This window comes from Rhinoderma darwinii, chromosome 3, assembly GCF_050947455.1.
Source record: "Rhinoderma darwinii isolate aRhiDar2 chromosome 3, aRhiDar2.hap1, whole genome shotgun sequence".
In the NCBI taxonomy this organism is placed as follows: domain Eukaryota; kingdom Metazoa; phylum Chordata; class Amphibia; order Anura; family Rhinodermatidae; genus Rhinoderma; species Rhinoderma darwinii.
Window position 1 is genome coordinate 13,228,378 of NC_134689.1, and position 17,807 is coordinate 13,246,184.

The 17,807-nt window shown below is 41.3% G+C and overlaps 1 protein-coding gene across 1 annotated transcript; it reads right to left on the minus strand.

The window, feature by feature from the left end:
- Positions 1-2,329: 2,329 nt before the first annotated feature.
- On the minus strand, positions 2,330-10,570 carry UPK3A (uroplakin 3A). Its single transcript, XM_075855950.1, has 6 exons — positions 10,492-10,570; positions 8,223-8,363; positions 4,837-5,053; positions 4,495-4,574; positions 3,991-4,123; positions 2,330-3,002 (listed from the first exon to the last, which is right to left on the minus strand). Exons 1-6 carry the CDS (start codon positions 10,547-10,549, stop codon positions 2,864-2,866), a joined length of 768 nt encoding a protein of 255 aa, XP_075712065.1. The 5' UTR covers positions 10,550-10,570; the 3' UTR covers positions 2,330-2,863.
- Between the last annotated feature and the right edge of the window lie 7,237 nt (positions 10,571-17,807).

The following is a 17,807-nucleotide window of genomic DNA, read 5'->3' on the forward strand; positions in this document are numbered from 1 at the left end:
GTGAAAAAAAAAAACTAAGTTGAAGTCTGATTGGTTGCTATAGTCAACTTTTTGCTGCCTAAAAGACAACATATACAAAAATACGGTTCTGAATAAGAGCAATTACGGATATTCCAAAGCACAAAAATAAATAAATTTAAAAAAAAGCTCTGACCCAACACAAGAATTTTAGGCCCGTTACTTAATAGCCCGATCCAATAGTTTGTGAAATGAGGGATCGGAGCGAAGCAAAATGTTTGTGCCTATGGTATCCTGCTGAGAATTGGTGCATGTACCTGCCTGTCAGAGTAAGGCTTCATTCACATCTGCGTCAGGGTTCCGTCGGACCTTCAGGTCAGAACGGAACCCTGACTGAGACAAACGGAAACTGTAGCTTTAAGTCTGCACCACCATTGATTTCAATGGTGACGGATCCAGTGCAAATGGTTTTCATTTGTGTCAATTGTGCAAGGGTTCCGTTGTTTTGACAGAATGAATAGCGTAGTCGATTACACTATATATTCAGTCAGACCGACGGAACCCTTGCACAACGGACACATGGAAACCATTTGCACCAAATCCGTCACCATTGAAATCAATGGTGGTGCAGACGTAAAGCTACAGTTTCCGTTTGTCTCAGTCAGGATTCCATTCTGACGGGAAGCTCCGACGGAACCCTGACGCAGATGTGAACGAAGCCTTAGTATGGCCTGGTCAGTGACTTTACATTTTTATGGCTGACATGTTAATCTGCGTAACTGGGCCGCAGGGTGGCTTTATCTTTGTGGTAACAGAATCTATTTAGATCAGGTTTTGTGATTCTTAGGATATGTTCACACGGCGGGGGTCCGTAACGGCTGAAATTACGGGGATGTTTCAGCCTGAAAACATCCCCGTAATTTCAGCCGTACCGGCATGTGCAGGCGCTTGAACGCCGCGTCAATTACGGCCGTAATTAGCGCTGCTATTCATTGGAGTCAATGAATAGCGGCTCCAATTACGGCCAAAGAAGTGACAGGTCACTTCTTCTACGCGGGCGTCTATTTACGCGCCGTCATTTGACAGCGGCGCGTAGATATACGCCTCGTGTGAACAGACAAACGTCTGCCCATTGCTTTCAATGGGCAGATGTTTGTCAGCGCTATTGAGGCGCTATTTTCAGACGTAATTCGGGGCAAAAACGCCCGAATTACGTCCGTAAATAGGCCGTGTGAACATACCCTTAAAGTGAACCGGTCACTTTAAACATGCAGTCTGATCTGGTGGCAGCGTGTTATAGAGCAGGATGAGCTGAGCAGACGGATACGATGTTTTGTGAGAAAAGACTCAGGATATGTCATTTATTCCTTTAAGTCCCTGCTCATTTTGAAGAGTCTGGGGGGTGGTCCTACTCAGTGAATTGGCACCTATTTCTGTTTTCACACTCACAGGGAAAGCTGTTGGTTGAGACCACCCACCGGACTCTGGCCCACAGAGAGCAGGAGACTTGCGGCTGAGTGTTCTTCTCTATGTGGACAGATCTTTAGCGCAATGCACAGATTTTGGCTGCCTCATACATAATGGAGCCTGTGAAAATTATACGTCTGCAGTAGAAAAAAATAAAATAAAATAGCATAGTCTAAATATTAGAAAACTAAAAATAAAGGAATCATTTCTCCCTATTCTCAGACACTGGTCTGATCCTTCATTAGTGTTGCTCCACCGCCTCTTATTAACCTACAGACAGTAGATAGAGTGTAGAAACTATTGCTTCATCAGACAGATTTTTTTTTTCTAATAGTTTTTCAGTTTTGATGCATTCAAGAGTAAAAAAAAAAAAGTTTATCGCAAAGGCGGACGTAGCGTTAACATGATTTATACTGGGATTCACATGTGAGATTAAGATCACCAAGTCTTTAAGGGAAGGATCACACACAGTTCTGATGCCGTTTTTGGCTCCAATTTTTGAGCCAAAGCCAGAAGTGGATGCAAAAGAAAGGAACGGTATAAAGAAAAGACTGATGCATCTCATTTCTTTTTATGTCCACTGGTGTCTTTGGCTCAGAAACTTGCCACAAAAACTGGATCAAAACCGTGCGTGTGGACTTGGCCCAATGGATCATTCTTGACTTATTTTACCTTCAGATGATCCATGGTGCAACGGGTAATAATAGAATTTGGGCCCAGTTTTTGAGCCGTGTTACACCCGTATATTTCTAACTGAAACCTACAGAAGATCAAAGCAGGAATTTCTCTATGCATTCATCTGAGACAGTGACACTGGTCGCTTACACAAAACTACATTTATTTAGAAAAAAAAAAAAAAAAAAAAAGTACAAAAAAAAATTAAATACAAAAAGTTAACATTTCTTTAAAAACAACTTAGGCCACAGTAGCCCCTGTAACACATAAGCAAACTTCAAATTCATCAAAAAGTTGAATAATAACATAAGGGCAGTTGTCAAAGTAGAAGAACATTAGAAGTCAAGAATATCAGACTTCTCAATGATCCAAGCCTTAGTCGGGGGTCATGAAAAGAAACGAGGTGGAGGGGGGGGGGGCTCTATGGGTATAACTCATCTGTACATTCAGTTATGAAATATATCATTACATTGTTGCGTGTACTAAACAATACGAAATAAAATATTTAGATGTTAGAACAGAACCAAAAATGTGATCCTAAAGACAAAAGGGGGAGGGGCACCAATGTGTGGTCAATGCATCTGCCATTATAGAAACTGCGGGGAAGGTTTCAGTAGTTTATGAAACCGCATGTCATACTGAGGAGTATTATGGACCCGGTAATGACCTTCCCTCACTAGACCGTCAATTTAATTCATGACATGGTTCATTTATCGTGTGACTTCTCCAAAAGGATGGCCATTTGGACTTCGGAGGAGCTCCTTCAGGCTTGCGGGTTGGTAGCGTAGCGTTCTGGGATACCGACAGTTGTGGCATATTCAGGTCCACCTTCAGGCTTTTGCGGCGCATGATGAGCAGACCGACTTTCATGTCTTGTAGGTTCTAGATCTTTTGTGGGTGTCCTGTTTGGAAGCAGAAGAAAAAAATACTGGATGAAGTAAGCCATTTAGAGCCGGGCTCCCACGAAGCGTAAACGCGGCAGAATTTCTGCAATGGAATTCTGTGCGGAAATTCCACAGCATTTAAAGTAGCAGCAAAGTGGAGGAGATTTAGAAAACCTCATGCCCACACTGCGGGAAAAAAAAAAAACACAACGTAAATTAACTTGCGGCGCGGAATTATTCTTCCACAGCAGAAATTCCATTTGAAAAACCGCACCACAACGTGGCATGATTTTTTATGCAGCGTATCTGACCAGTGGGGACCTGGCCTAAAAGAGGCCGCCCTCCATTTTTTGTAAAAAAAATAAATAAATTATTAATCCTGCAAGTTGCGATGAACATGGCATGACAAGACTGCTACTAAGCTGTTGTCCCCTGCTCTGCTGTCAGTTCTAACAACTGACTCATGTGAGGCTTCTGACAGACTGGTCGCTAGGGATACATTTGCCTAACAACCACAGCCTTTTATATCAGGTTGCCATGCAGTATGTACATAATAACCAGTCACGTCAGAGTATACTGACACATTCTCAAGGGGACACTGGTTCTGAACTGAGGGCAGAGAGGGACTAGATGGAGGCTTGGTAGTACTCAAACGCACTTTATCTCCTATTGCCATATTAAATAGATTTTTGTAGGGAAAATAAATTAGGTTGCAGTGGCTTATCTCACGTGGAAACAAAAAAGATCAGGTGTGTTGAAATACAACATGCTCAATCCCCCTCTCAACAGTCACAATCCCCCCCCCCCCCCCCCCCATACACATTAGATGGTCAGCAGATCCCGTCAAAAGCTACAGATTTGGCAGACTTGACCACAGACCTTGAACAGGATCCACCAGTTCCTCCTAAAACCACTCCTTTATATACAGTGACCACGTAAAAGTCCCATGATTTCTAAACCAACTTGACCATAAATACATCCAGATTGTGAGAAGCCACATACTCACATAAGGTATGTAATCACTGCGGCCACAAGACCTGCCAAGACCAAGAAGGTCAACACACTAAGAATGGAGGTGAGGACAATCATTCCACCACTTCTTCCACCGGGCCAGGTGTCTATGCTCGCTGAAAGTTTACCTGAAAGAGGAAATTAAAAACATTTTAAAGGGGTTCCCTATTCAGGACCCTTAGGTCTACAAAGAGCAGCTCTCTGGAGGACCCAGCACGGTCGTACACTACACGGAAGACTGATTACTTTAATGGCAACTGTGTAATGCCCCACATGTCCTCTGGTGTCGCTGTAGGGGGATTTGAACACTTGTTGCTGGATTTCCTGACAGTTTACAGCAGATCTCAGAGAGTCTCAGTAACGAGACACCCTGTGATCATCCGATCAGGAAACCCTTCTAACAAAGCGGACTTCCCCTTTAAACGTGGTACAATCAACTGAATATATCAGCTCTATATAAATAATAGGTGATAAATATTGTCTTTATAATGTTCCTTACCTTGCTTAGTGGTAATTGGAGCAGACCACTCTGACTGATCCAGTGATGGATTACTGGCATCAAAAAATACATACATAAACCTGAAAAGAAATTAAAAAAAACTATTTAGATGATCTGATATATTATAGGGCAGAGTCATAGCGAAGCTTCCCGTCACCCAGGACAAAGACGCAATTCGCTGTCCTAGTCCTGTACCTAAATAACTTGGCCAAGGCGAGGTGTGCCCCTCCCCGCACTGACATCTCAGGCAGCCTTTATTTCTTCAAGAAACAGTGCCACTCTAGTCTGTGACACTGCCTGGTATTGCAGCTCAGCCCCATTTACATGAAAAAAAAAAAATACCTGTAAGCGGTGTTGTTGGCGAGAGGTCCATTGCAATACGGAGTATTAAAGCAGCTCTCATCACTTCCCACACGATAGACATATTTGTTTACATCAGCAATAGTGGGGTTGTCAGCACAGTTGGGGTTTGCAAAGGTACCAGCTACATATGGTGCTGCAGTTCCACCAGCCGTTGAGTAGTAGTTATTAGTGGATATAATGGCCATGTTTACAGCAGCTTAAAAAGAAACAAACACAAAATATTCATAATAGTAATAGTTATATTCTTGTATATAGGGGGCAGTATTGTAGTATTGATATTCTTGTATATAGGGAGCAGTATTATACTAGTTATATTCTTGTATATATGGGCAGTATTATAGTAGTTATATTCTTGTACATAGGGTGCAGTATTATAGTAGTTATATTCTTGTATATAGGGGCAGTATTATAGTAGTTATATTCTTGTATATAGGAGCAGTATTATAGTAGTTATATTCTTGTATATAGGAGCAGTATTATAGCAGTTATATTCTTGTATATATGGGCAGTATTATAGTAGTTATATTCTTGTATATAGGAGCAGTATTATAGTAGTTATATTCTTGTATATATGGGCAGTATTATAGTAGTTATATTCTTGTATATAGGAGCAGCATTATAGTAGTTATATTCTTGTATATAGGGGGCAGTATTAGGGTATGTTCACACGGCGGGGGTCCGTAACGGCTGAAATTACGGGGATGTTTCAGCCTGAAAACATCCCCGTAATTTCAGCCGTACCGGCATGTGCAGGCGCTTGAACGCCGCGTCAATTACGGCCGTAATTAGCGCTGCTATTCATTGGAGTCAATGAATAGCGGCTCCAATTACGGCCAAAGAAGTGACAGGTCACTTCTTTGACGCGGGCGTCTATTTGCGCGCCGTCATTTGACAGCGGCGCGTAAACATACGCCTCGTGTGAACAGACAAACGTCTGCCCATTGCTTTCAATGGGCAGATGTTTGTCAGCGCTATTGAGGCGCTATTTTCAGACGTAATTCGGGGCAAAAACGCCCGAATTACGTCCGTAAATAGGCCGTGTGAACATACCCTTATAGTAGTTATATTCGGGCAGTATTATAGTAGTTATATTCTTGTATATAGGAGCAGTATTATAGTAGTTATATTCTTGTATATAGGAGCAGTATTATAGTAGTTATATTCTTGTATATAGGAGCAGTATTATAGTAGTTATATTCTTGTATATAGGGGCAGTATTATAGTAGTTATATTCTTGTATATAGGGGCAGTATTAGGGTATGTTCACACAGCCAAATTTCAGACGTATACGAGGCGTATTATGCCTCGTTTTACGTCTGAAAATATGGCTACAATACGTCGGCAAACATCTGCCCATTCATTTGAATGGGTTTGCCGACGTACTGTGCAGACGACCTGTTATTTACGCGTCGTCGTTTGACAGCTGTCAAACGACGACTCGTAAAAATACAGCCTCGTCAAAAGAAGTGCAGGACACTTCTTTCAGACGTTTTTGGAGCTGTTTTCTCATAGACTCCAATGAAAACAGCTCCAAAAACGAGTTGGTAAAAAAATGAGTTGGTAAGGGTATGTTCACACGTAGTCAACCAAAACGTCTGAAAATCCAGAGCTGTTTTCAAGGGAAAACAGACCCTGCTTTTCAGACGTTTTTTTACCAACTCGCATTTTTCGCGGCGTTTTTCGCGCCGTTTTCGCGGCGTTTTTTACGTCCGTTTTTGGAGCTGTTTTCATTGGAGTCTATGAGAAAACAGCTCCAAAAACGTCTGAAAGAAGTGTCCTGCACTTCTTTTGAGAGGCTGTATTTTTACGAGTCGTCGTTTGACAGCTGTCAAACGATGACGCGTAAATAACAGGTCGTCTGCACAGTACGTCGGCAAACCCATTCAAATGAATGGGCAGATGTTTGCCGACGTATTGGAGCCGTATTTTCAGACGTAAAACGAGGCATAATACGCCTCGTATACGTCTGAAATTTGGCCGTGTGAACATACCCTAAAAATGCGAGTTGGTAAAAAACGTCTGAAAAGCAGGGTCTGTTTTCCCTTGAAAACAGCTCTGGATTTTCAGACGTTTTGGTTGACTACGTGTGAACATACCCTTATAGTAGTTATATTCGGGCAGTATTATAGTAGTTATATTCTTGTATATAGGGGCAGTATTATAGTAGTTATATTCTTGTATATAGGGGTCAGTATTATAGTAGTTATATTCTTGTATATAGGGGGCAGTATTACAGTAGTTATATTCTTGTATATAGGGGCAGTATTATAGTAGTTCTATTCTTGTATATAGGGGCAGTATTATAGTAGTTATATTCTTGTATATAGGAGCAGTATTATAGTAGTTATATTCTTGTATATAGGGAGCAGTATTATAGTAGTTATATTCTTGTATCTAAGAGGCAGTATTATAGTAGTTATATTCTTGTATATAGGGGGCAGTATTATAGTAGTTATATTCTTGTATATAGGGAGCAGTATTATAGTAGTTATATTCTTGTATATAGGGAGCAGTATTATAGTAGTTATATTCTTGTATATAGGGGGCAGTATTATAGTAGTTATATTCTTGTATCTAAGAGGCAGTATTATAGTAGTTATATTCTTGTATATAGGGGGCAGTATTATAGTAGTTATATTCTTGTATATAGGGAGCAGTATTATAGTAGTTATATTCTTGTATATAGGGGCAGTATTATAGTAGTTATATTCTTGTATATAGGGGGCAGTATTATAGTAGTTATATTCTTGTATATAGGAGCAGTATTATAGTAGTTATATTCTTGTATATAGGGGCAGTATTATAGTAGTTATATTCTTGTATATAGGGGCAGTATTATAGTAGTTATATTCTTGTACATAGGGGCAGTATTATAGTAGTTATATTCTTGTATATAGGGGTCAGTATTATAGTAGTTATATTCCTGTATATAGGGGGCAGTATTATAGTAGTTATATTCTTGTATATAGTAGTTATATTCTTGTATATAGGGGGCAGTATTATAGTAGTTATATACTATACCATATAGGGGCAGCTATAATTGCTCTGCAGTGTAAAGATCCTACTAAACAACTCCTTATATCTCAGCTTCTCTGTGGTCTTTCATCCTTCTCTTGCAGTTTGCTGCATATATATGCCTATTTACTTTCAGTGCTTGGGAAAAACCTGTACCAGTCGGGGCCAACATTAATCACACTGCTTTCCCCGGATCAAATGAAAAATGAATCCGTTTTGTAAGCCATTTTAATTGGACATATCTACCAATAAAGCGTTAAAAAGGTGCAGTGAATGTTATCTCATTGGCTCCTGGGATACAGATATTAGCATGCACACTGTATATAAATGTAATCTGTTAATGGACTTACAGTTCTTCACTACGTATAGGGCGACCGTGGCTGACGACGTTGCTGTATAGAAGCAGTAGGGCTTCTCTAATGTGATGGTATTCTGGGTTGGATTGATCTTGCAGGCATTCAAACTACACAACAGAGGGACCTTGGCATATGCTGGGAAACAAAAACATAAAATGGTCAAATTCAGGGCGTGCAGCCGTACATTTCCCGCTTCATCGCTGTCCAATTTCAAAACGCAATTAAAACTGAGAAATATATCAAAGAATTCTCTGTGTCTCCTAGAAGATTTGCATTTACCCCTATTCCTTTTCAAAACTGTCAGATCAGACTTATCATGGCTGTACGGCGACCTGCTGCAGCAGAAGCTCTTCCTCGCTGTTCTGTCTGCAATGCTTTGACCCATATGAGGCCCCACATCTAAGCTGGTTGCAGATGGAAATAGAAAGGATAAGCACAAAAATAGCACCACACCTGTCTGCAGGTTGTGTGCGGTATTGCAGCACAACCCCATACATAATATAAGAAGGGCCTCTGATTGCCAATCTAATAATTTTTTGTGTCATTTCAAAATCCCTGGTAATCTAGGGCAGTGAAGGGATTCTGGTAGCTTTTGGGGGTCCACGAGTTGTCCAATTTGCCACCCCCTAAAGCCAAAGCAGGGCCCTGACTAGTCGTTAGGGGCAACACCTGTCCCATTGTATCCTATAGAAAAGGTTTGGTTTTTTTCCTCCCAGTGGTTGCAACGGCCAATAGTCTTTGAGTATAAGAACAAGCGCAGATAAAGGGTAAATCAGTTCCCATAGCAACCGGTTATCGCTGCGGTCTGTAACCCCTTCACGACAGCCATACTGCTACATACGTTCCAACTGCCGATGCCCCGTGCAGCTGTCACGTATATAATAAACGTTGACAGCCTGGAACAGGGTTTAATGAGTGCAGTGCGGCTTCATTGTAAGCCGCGCTGCACTCATGTCTGCCGGGACTTTGAGAGCCCCGGAATATCCCCCCCCCTGTAGATAGCACCTCCTAAGATCCCTCTAGGAGGATTCCCCCACTAGAGGGAACCCCCGACATTTCTCCATCCCCCTGTAGATAGTGCCACTCCTCTGCATATAGCATCACCCCTTCTGTAGATATCACCTAAGCTCCCTCTAGGAGGTGAATCCCCAGTCAGATCGCTCTGGCCGGGGACTCCGCTCCTAGAGGGAGCCCCTGACATCTCTGTCCATTTATGGATTGGGGCGGGGGGTGTATTCTTCTGGCACTATCTTTAGGGGGGTGGCTCTATCTACATGGGCACTACCTACAGGGGACTCTGGCTCTATCTACATGGGCACTACGGCTCTATCTACATGGGCACTATGTTGGCACTATCTACATGGCACTGTGGTGTTTTCAGGTAGCTGGGACAAAAAACACAAACATCCATTTTTATTTTATTTTTTTAACCAGCCATGAAAAACAGATGGCAAATAGATTTAAATATTGAGACACATCCGGAGCGGTTTTCAAAGGAATTTAAGTAGATTTAGCAATAATGCAGATTTATTTATATTTAGTGGTTTAGGTGACATTAGTGTTCACAGTGTGCGGTCCCCATTTTCTTGTGTGCTGTATATTTGCAGTCACAGGTGTTCTTGCACCTGTATACATGTTTTGTTCATTATGTTGGAATGTGCTGTTCAAATTTTTGTGTTTGTGAGAGATAAAGACACATATATATATATTTTTTTTTTATTTTTTTTTTCACATGTTCAGTGATTTGTCTGCTCAGAACAACAATTAAAAATGTGCAATTAATTAACACAATCTAGAAAATTAAAGCCTCATAAGTCTCACAGTTGTGATATTCAAAGTGGTTTTGGTGCTGTAGAACGGCAGATGTGTTGAAGCCGCATTACAGCCGTGTAAACCCAACCAAGTCCTGAAACCACATCCAGATAACATCCAGCTGACATAGGTGCACGGCTCGTTACAGTGTATCGGAGCTCGCTCTTGTAACAAGTCCTGCACTTTAGGGTACAGTCCCCAATTGCATTATCGAAGCCCCAATCAGATGGGACCATACCTATTTGGACATGATCAGTACAAGTTTACAACCTCTGAATGTTCAAGCAAGCAGCCCAAATGGCTCGTTTTGTGTATGATGTCCCTCTAAGAAAGTAGTCATTTTACCTGGTGTGCAAAATAAACTCAGCTCTGCTACATCTGTACATATTTTTCTCAGTCTGAGCAGGAGAAAAGGTGACGGGTACCTAAGCCACGTACAAAAGTTACTTACCCAAGTCATTCTGCACCAGGATAACCACAAATGCAAGCAAACACCTCCAAGTCCCCATAGTCCTGCAGCCACAGAGATCCTGTATCCAACTAAACAGCCGAAGCCCTAACTCCACAGTATGAGAAATGTCCTGCAGGTGTCTGCTGACCCGCCCACTGCTGCTGCTGACTCCTCCCAGCTTCCCCAGCCAATCACAACACACCTAAAAAAAACAATGGGTGTGGCAGGACAAGGGCTGAATATCCAGAGATGGTTGTGATGAGATTGCAGTAAATTTGCACAAAGTTTGTTCTTCTGAAATTTTGCGATGGGGAAAACCGCGCCATTAAAATAAACACCTGTAAAAAAAACTTCATGGTGGTGTTTTGTTTTTTTTAACATGCAGCAACGTTGTGTTGTTTCTTTATATAGGAATAGATATTCCGCATGCAATTCTACATGTGATTTTCTGCTATTTAGGAAAGGAGTTTTCTTTTTGGCAGGTAAAAAAAAATCCAAATTGCTCAAAATTAAATTTCAGATAAAATTGAATTACAATAGAATAAAGAAAACGCATTGTTCGATTTTTTTTGCGGTGGTGATACCGCGGTGCGGACATTGCACGTACACATTCCACCTCATAGAAATACATTACATGCAATATCAAGCGATATCACACTCTACCGTAAACGCGCTTGTGCAATATTCGACTGCAATATATCGCTCAGACTAAGGGTATGTTCACACGCACTATTTACGGACGTAATTCAAGCGTTTTACGCCTGGAATTAAAGCCGAAAATACTGCTTGAAAGCGCCGGCAAACATCTGCCCATTCATTTGAATGGGTCTTACGATGTTCTGTGTCGACGGTCATTTTTTTTACGCGCCGCTGTCAAAAGACGGCGCGTAAAAAAGACGCCCGCGTCAAAGAAGTGCCTGTCACTTCTTGGGACGTAATTGGAGCCGTTTTCCACTGACTCCATGGAAAAACAGCTCCAATTACGTCTGTAATGGACGCCGCGAAAAACACCTGCAACATGCCATTACGTCTGAAAATCAGGAGCGGTTTTCGCCTGAAAACAGCTGCGTAATTTCAGCCGTAACGGACGTGCACGTGTGAACATACCCTTAGTATGTTTACATGTAGCAGTAATAGAGCGCAAGATCACAGCTTTAGTCAGTTTTCTCACAATTGTAGACACACTACCTTCTTTCGGGCTCTGGGTGAGAGGGCTTTGTAAGGGTATGTTCACACGGCCTATTTACGGACGTAATTCGGGCGTTTTTGCCCCGAATTACGCCCGAAAATAGCGCCTCAATAGCGCTGACAAACATCTGCCCATTGAAAGCAATGGGCAGACGTTTGTCTGTTCACACGAGGCGTATATTTACGCGCCGCTGTCAAATGACGGCGCGTAATTAGACGCCCGCGTCAAAGAAGTGACCTGTCACTTCTTTGGCCGTAATTGGAGCCGTTATTCATTGACTCCAATGAATAGCAGCGCTAATTACGGCCGTAATGGACGCGACGTTCAAGCGCCTGCACATGCCGGTACGGCTGAAATTACGGGGATGTTTTCAGGCTGAAACATCCCCGTAATTTCAGCCGTAACGGACGCCCTCGTGTGAACATACCCTAAGGGTATGTGCACACACACTAATTACGTCCGTAATTGACGGACGTATTTCGGCCGCAAGTACCGGACCGAACACAGTGCAGGGAGCCGGGCTCCTAACATCATACTTATGTACGATGCTAGGAGTCCCTGCCTCGCTGCAGGACAACTGTCCCGTACTGTAATCATGTTTTCAGTACGGGACAGTAGTTCCACGGAGAGGCAGGGACTCCTAGCATCGTACATAAGTATGATGCTAGGAGCCCGGCTCCCTGCACTGTGTTCGGTCCGGTACTTGCGGCCGAAATACGTCCGTCAATTACGGACGTAATTAGTGTGTGTGCACATACCCTCAAGTGAATGGCTTTCTTTTGATAAAACCCTTTATCTCACAATCGATCTGCTCCTCCTCTGTCCTTTGCTGTGAGGTCTCGGGAGTTTCAGGTGGATCAGAGGAATGTGGTTTGTCCAGAAGTGATGGTCTCTTTCTCTGTTCATTGTGAAACATCCAGTTTTTCTAGGTGTAACATTTTTTGTTTGAAAACATTGTTGTTTTTTTTAATTTACCCAGTCAGTGGACTATTTGATTCTAGTAACTAAGATGGAAAATAAACTGTGAAAAATAGTTTTTCATATTTTTTTTACAAAAATATATTATTTGGTTCCTTATTTCCAATAATAACCCCAATTTATATAACTTAGTCTTTTTCCTGTTTAAAAACGTAGCCTACCAGCAATCATGCTGATTTTACAGGGTGCTTATGATCTTTCTGCGAATGATCGCTGTCTAACATTTGGACACCACTTATTCCTAGGCTGCTAAATGGAAAAGGCTCCTATCTACTCATAGTGACATGGCCAGAATAGGGCCTGTCTGATGAGACAATTTTTGTCACAGTGCCAGTACCTCTTGACTATTGAAATAGCTTGTTATGGGTCATTTTGTTTATTGGTAGTCAGTAATATAAAGCATCAGTAAGAGGTGCAGTTACAGCTTCTCCTATCCACTGAATAGCTGGGTAACACCACTGGGTCATCATCGGCTGGCTGCTTTACCATTAATCCACCAGGAACTGGGAACTGCACCACTAGACCACCAGGGACTGGGCACTGCACCACTAGAACACCAGGGACTAATTACTGCACAACTAGACCACCAGGGACTAGGCACTGCACCACTAGACCACCACGAACTGGGCACTGCACCACTAGACCACCACGAACTGGGCACTGCACCACTAGACCACCTCGAACTGGAAACTGCACCACTAGACCACCAGGGACTGGGCACTGCACTAGTAGACCGCCAGGGACTGAGCACTGCACCACTATACCACCAGGGACTAGGTACTGCATCACTAGACCACCAGGGATTAGGCACTGCACCACTAGACCACCATGAACTGGGCAATGTACCACTAGACCACCAGGGACTAGGCACTGCACCACTAGACCACCAGGGACTGGGCACTGCACCACTAGACCATCAGAGACTGGGGACTGCACCACTAGACCACCAGGGACTGAGCACTGCACCACTAGACAACCAGGAACTAGGTACATAATCACTAGACCACCAGGGACTAGGCACTGCACCACTAGACCATCATGTACTGGGCAATGCACCACTAGACCACCAGGGACTAGGCACGGCACCACTAGACCACCAGGGACTGGACACTGCACCACTAGACCACCAGGGACTGGGCACTGCACCACTAGACCACCAGGGACTGGGCACTGCACCACTAGACCACCAGGGACTGGGCATTGCACCACTAGACCACCAGAGACTAGGCACTGCACCACTAGACCACCAGGAACTTGGCACTGCACTACTAGACCACCAGGGGGGCACTCACCAGTAGACCACCAGGGATTTGGCACTGCAGTACTAGACCACCAGGGACTAGGAACTGCACCAGTAGACCACAAGGGACTAGATGTGGTTCTACAGACCCACAAGGTAACCGTCATTACCAGACCAGGTTCTGGACTCTGTACAAATAGGGCACGTAGGAAAGGACATCAACCACAGAGTACAGGACATTGCACCACTAGGTCACCAGGGTTTTATGCTGCATCATTTGGGACTGGACATCAAAATGCTGGGTTGACAATGAAGGAGACATTAAACTATTGGGACACTAGCGTCTTTATGCTGCACCGCTTGGTCATAGTGTGCTTGACTTTACAACACTTGGCCACCAGGATCTTTATGCTATACCTTTGGGACCATGGGTGTAGCTTCAGCCTTAGCAGTTGCGATGGGCCCCAGGGTTTGGCCCACACAGATGCAAGAACAGTGTTCCTTTTTGTTGTGCTTTTTGCTATCTAGCACTACTATGTGAGTTTATTGATATATGGTGCTACTATCCATACCTTGAATTATTGCTATTTATGCTGTATTATTCCTGTCACTAGGTATTAAGGGCCCATCTTATTTTGCTATGGGGCTGTATGAATTTTAGTTATGCCCCTGAATGGGACACAGAGTGTGGGATATTACATCACGGGTTCACTAGGGCTTTTCATGTTGTATTGCCACGTCTCCAGGGACTGGACAGTCAACCAATGGAACATCAGAGTCTTAGTGCTGCACCTTTGGGTTACATATGACCAGACTCAATCCCAACTGGATCACCAATGCCTGGGCACCGTACCAAAATACCACTTAAGCTGGTTATAGACATTAGATTGTCCTTATTATCCCTGACTCCTCTATTAACGTCCACATTTAGCTTGTCTGAATAGAGATGTGTTTTTAGGAGTGGTGGGGAGTGATCAGCGGCTGCCACCCATTTCCAGCACTATTTATTTTGGCAAAGCAATGGGTTTGAATAAATAGAAATCCAACTTGCTGGATCCTTGTTTTCCCCTAAAAGGGGACATCAGGGCACCATCATCATTAGACATTAGACTGTTGGGATCCACCAAATTTCTATAGTTCACTATGGTCTCAATCATCCTGTATGAAGGCAACCTACATATGTCCCAGAGTGTCCTCTCTAGAAACTTTGCAGTGTTGGGCCTGTTGGGTTACCCACTCCGATATCAGGGTTGTAACAGTTCTCGAGTGAGATTCCATCTCCTCATTTACCACATTCTTACCATTGTTTATATTTAATGTATCCAGAAGAGCAGGTTCCTTCAACTATGGCAAAAATTCAATCCATTCCAAACATCTCTGAGAACTCAGGACATATGTGTATTACCTGTGTCCACCGCCAGTGCTGGGGGGTCTCACCTGCTGGGTGCACAAATGTGTGAAACAAAGTGAGATTTACATAAACAGACGTTAAATGCCATACACCTGAAACAGCTGCCAGCCGAATGCTCAATGGCAGACATCGGCGGACAATCAGGTTCCCCCCGAACCCCATAGACCATCTGCTGAAATTGTCCGCTTCAACTAACCTTAAAGGGGTTGATCAGTATTAGAAAAACATGTCTGCTTTCTTCGAAAAACAGCGCCACTCCTGTCCACATGTAAAGGCCAGTTCACAGAGAGTTTTTTGACGCGGAAACTGCGTCGGAAAACGCGTCAAAAACGGCCGAAAATGCCTCCCATTGATTTCAAGAATATAACTACTATAATACTGCCACCTATATACTATAATATAACTACTATAATACTGCCCCCTATATACAAGAATATAACTACTATAATACTGCCCCTATAAACAAGAATATAATTACTATAATACTGCCCCTATATACAAGAGTATAACTACTATAATACTGCTCCCTATATACAAGAGTATAACTACTATAATACTGCCCCTATATACAAGAATATAACTACTATAATACTGCATCCTATATACAAGAATATAACTACTATAATACTGCCCCTATATACAGGAATATAACTACTATAATACTGCCCCCTATATACAAAAATATAACTACTATAATACTGCCCCTATATACAAGAATATAACTACTATAATACCTCCCCCTACATACAAGAATATAACTACTATAATACTGCCCCTATATACAAGAGTATAACTACTATAATGCTGCCCCCTATATACAAGAGTATAACTACTATAATACTGCTCCTATATACAAGAATATAACTAATATAATACTACCGCCTATGTACAAGAATTTAACTACTATAATACTGCCCCTATGTACAAGAATATAACTAATATAATACTTCTCCCTATATACAATATAATTACTATAATACTGCCCCTATATACAAGAATATAACTACTATAATACTGCCCCCTATATACAAGACTATAACTACTATAATACTGCCCATATATACAAGAATATAACTACTATAATACTGCCCCTATATACAAGACTATAACTACTATAATACTGCCCCTATATACAAGAATATAACTACTATAATACTGCCTCCTATATACAAGAATATAACTACTATAATACTATCCCTATATACAAGAATATAACTACTATAATACTGCCCCTATATACAAGAATATAGCTACCATAATGCTGCCCCTATATACAAGAATATAACTACTATAATACTGCCCCCTATATACAAGAATATAACTACTATAAAACAATCCCTATATACAAGAATGTAACTACTATAATACTGCTCCTATATACAAGAATATAACTACTATAATACTATCCCTATATACAAGAATATAACTACTATAATACTGCCCCTATATACAAGAATATAACTACTATAATGCTGCCCCTATATACAAGAATATAACTACTATAATACTGCTCCCTATATACAAGAATATAACTACTATAATACTATCCCTATATACAAGAATATAACTACTATAATACTGCCCCTATATACAAGAATATAACTACTATAATGCTGCCCCTATATACAAGAATATAACTACTATAATACTGCCCCCTATATACAAGAATATAACTACTATAATACTGCCCCCTATATACAAGAATATAACTACTATAATACTGCTCCTATATACAAGAATATAACTACTATAACACTGCTCCTATATACAAGAATATAACTACTATAATACGGCTCCTCTATACAAGAATATAACTACTATAATACTGCCCCCTATGTACAAGAATATAACTACTATAACACTGCTCCTATATACAAGAATATAACTACTATAATACGGCTCCTCTATACAAGAATATAACTACTATAATACTGCCCCTTATATACAAGAATATAACTACTATAATACTGCTCCTATATACAAGAATATAACTACTATAATACTGCCCCCTATATACAAGAATATAACTACTATAATATTGCGACTTATATACAAGAATATAACTACTATAATACTGCCCCTATATACAAGAATATAACTACTATAATACTGCCCCCTATGTACAAGAATATAACTACTATAATACTGCCTCCTATATACAAGAATATAACTACTATAATACTGCTCCCTATATAAAAGAATATAACTACTATAATACTGCTCCTCTATACAAGAATATAACTACTATAATACTGCCCCCTATGTACAAGAATATAACTACTATAATACTGCTCCTATATACAAGAATATAACTACTATAATACTGCTCCTCTATACAAGAATACAACTACTATAATACTGCCCCCTATATACAAGAATATAACTACTATAATACAACTCCTATATACAAGAATATAACTAGTATAATACTGCCTCCTATACACAAGAATATAACTACTATAATACTGCCCCCTATATACAGGACTATAACTACTATA

Bases quoted from the DNA above. Each gene is read 5' to 3' on its own strand.
- UPK3A (XM_075855950.1), bottom strand. From the start codon at position 10,549: ATGGGGACTTGGAGGTGTTTGCTTGCATTTGTGGTTATCCTGGTGCAG. The intron at 8,364-10,491 runs GTAAGTAACTTT...TTTGTTTCCCAG, and splicing joins CCTGGTGCAGAATGACTTGG to CATATGCCAAGGTCCCTCTG. The intron at 4,575-4,836 runs GTATTTTTTTTT...ATTTCTTTTCAG, and splicing joins GCCAACAACACCGCTTACAG to GTTTATGTATGTATTTTTTG.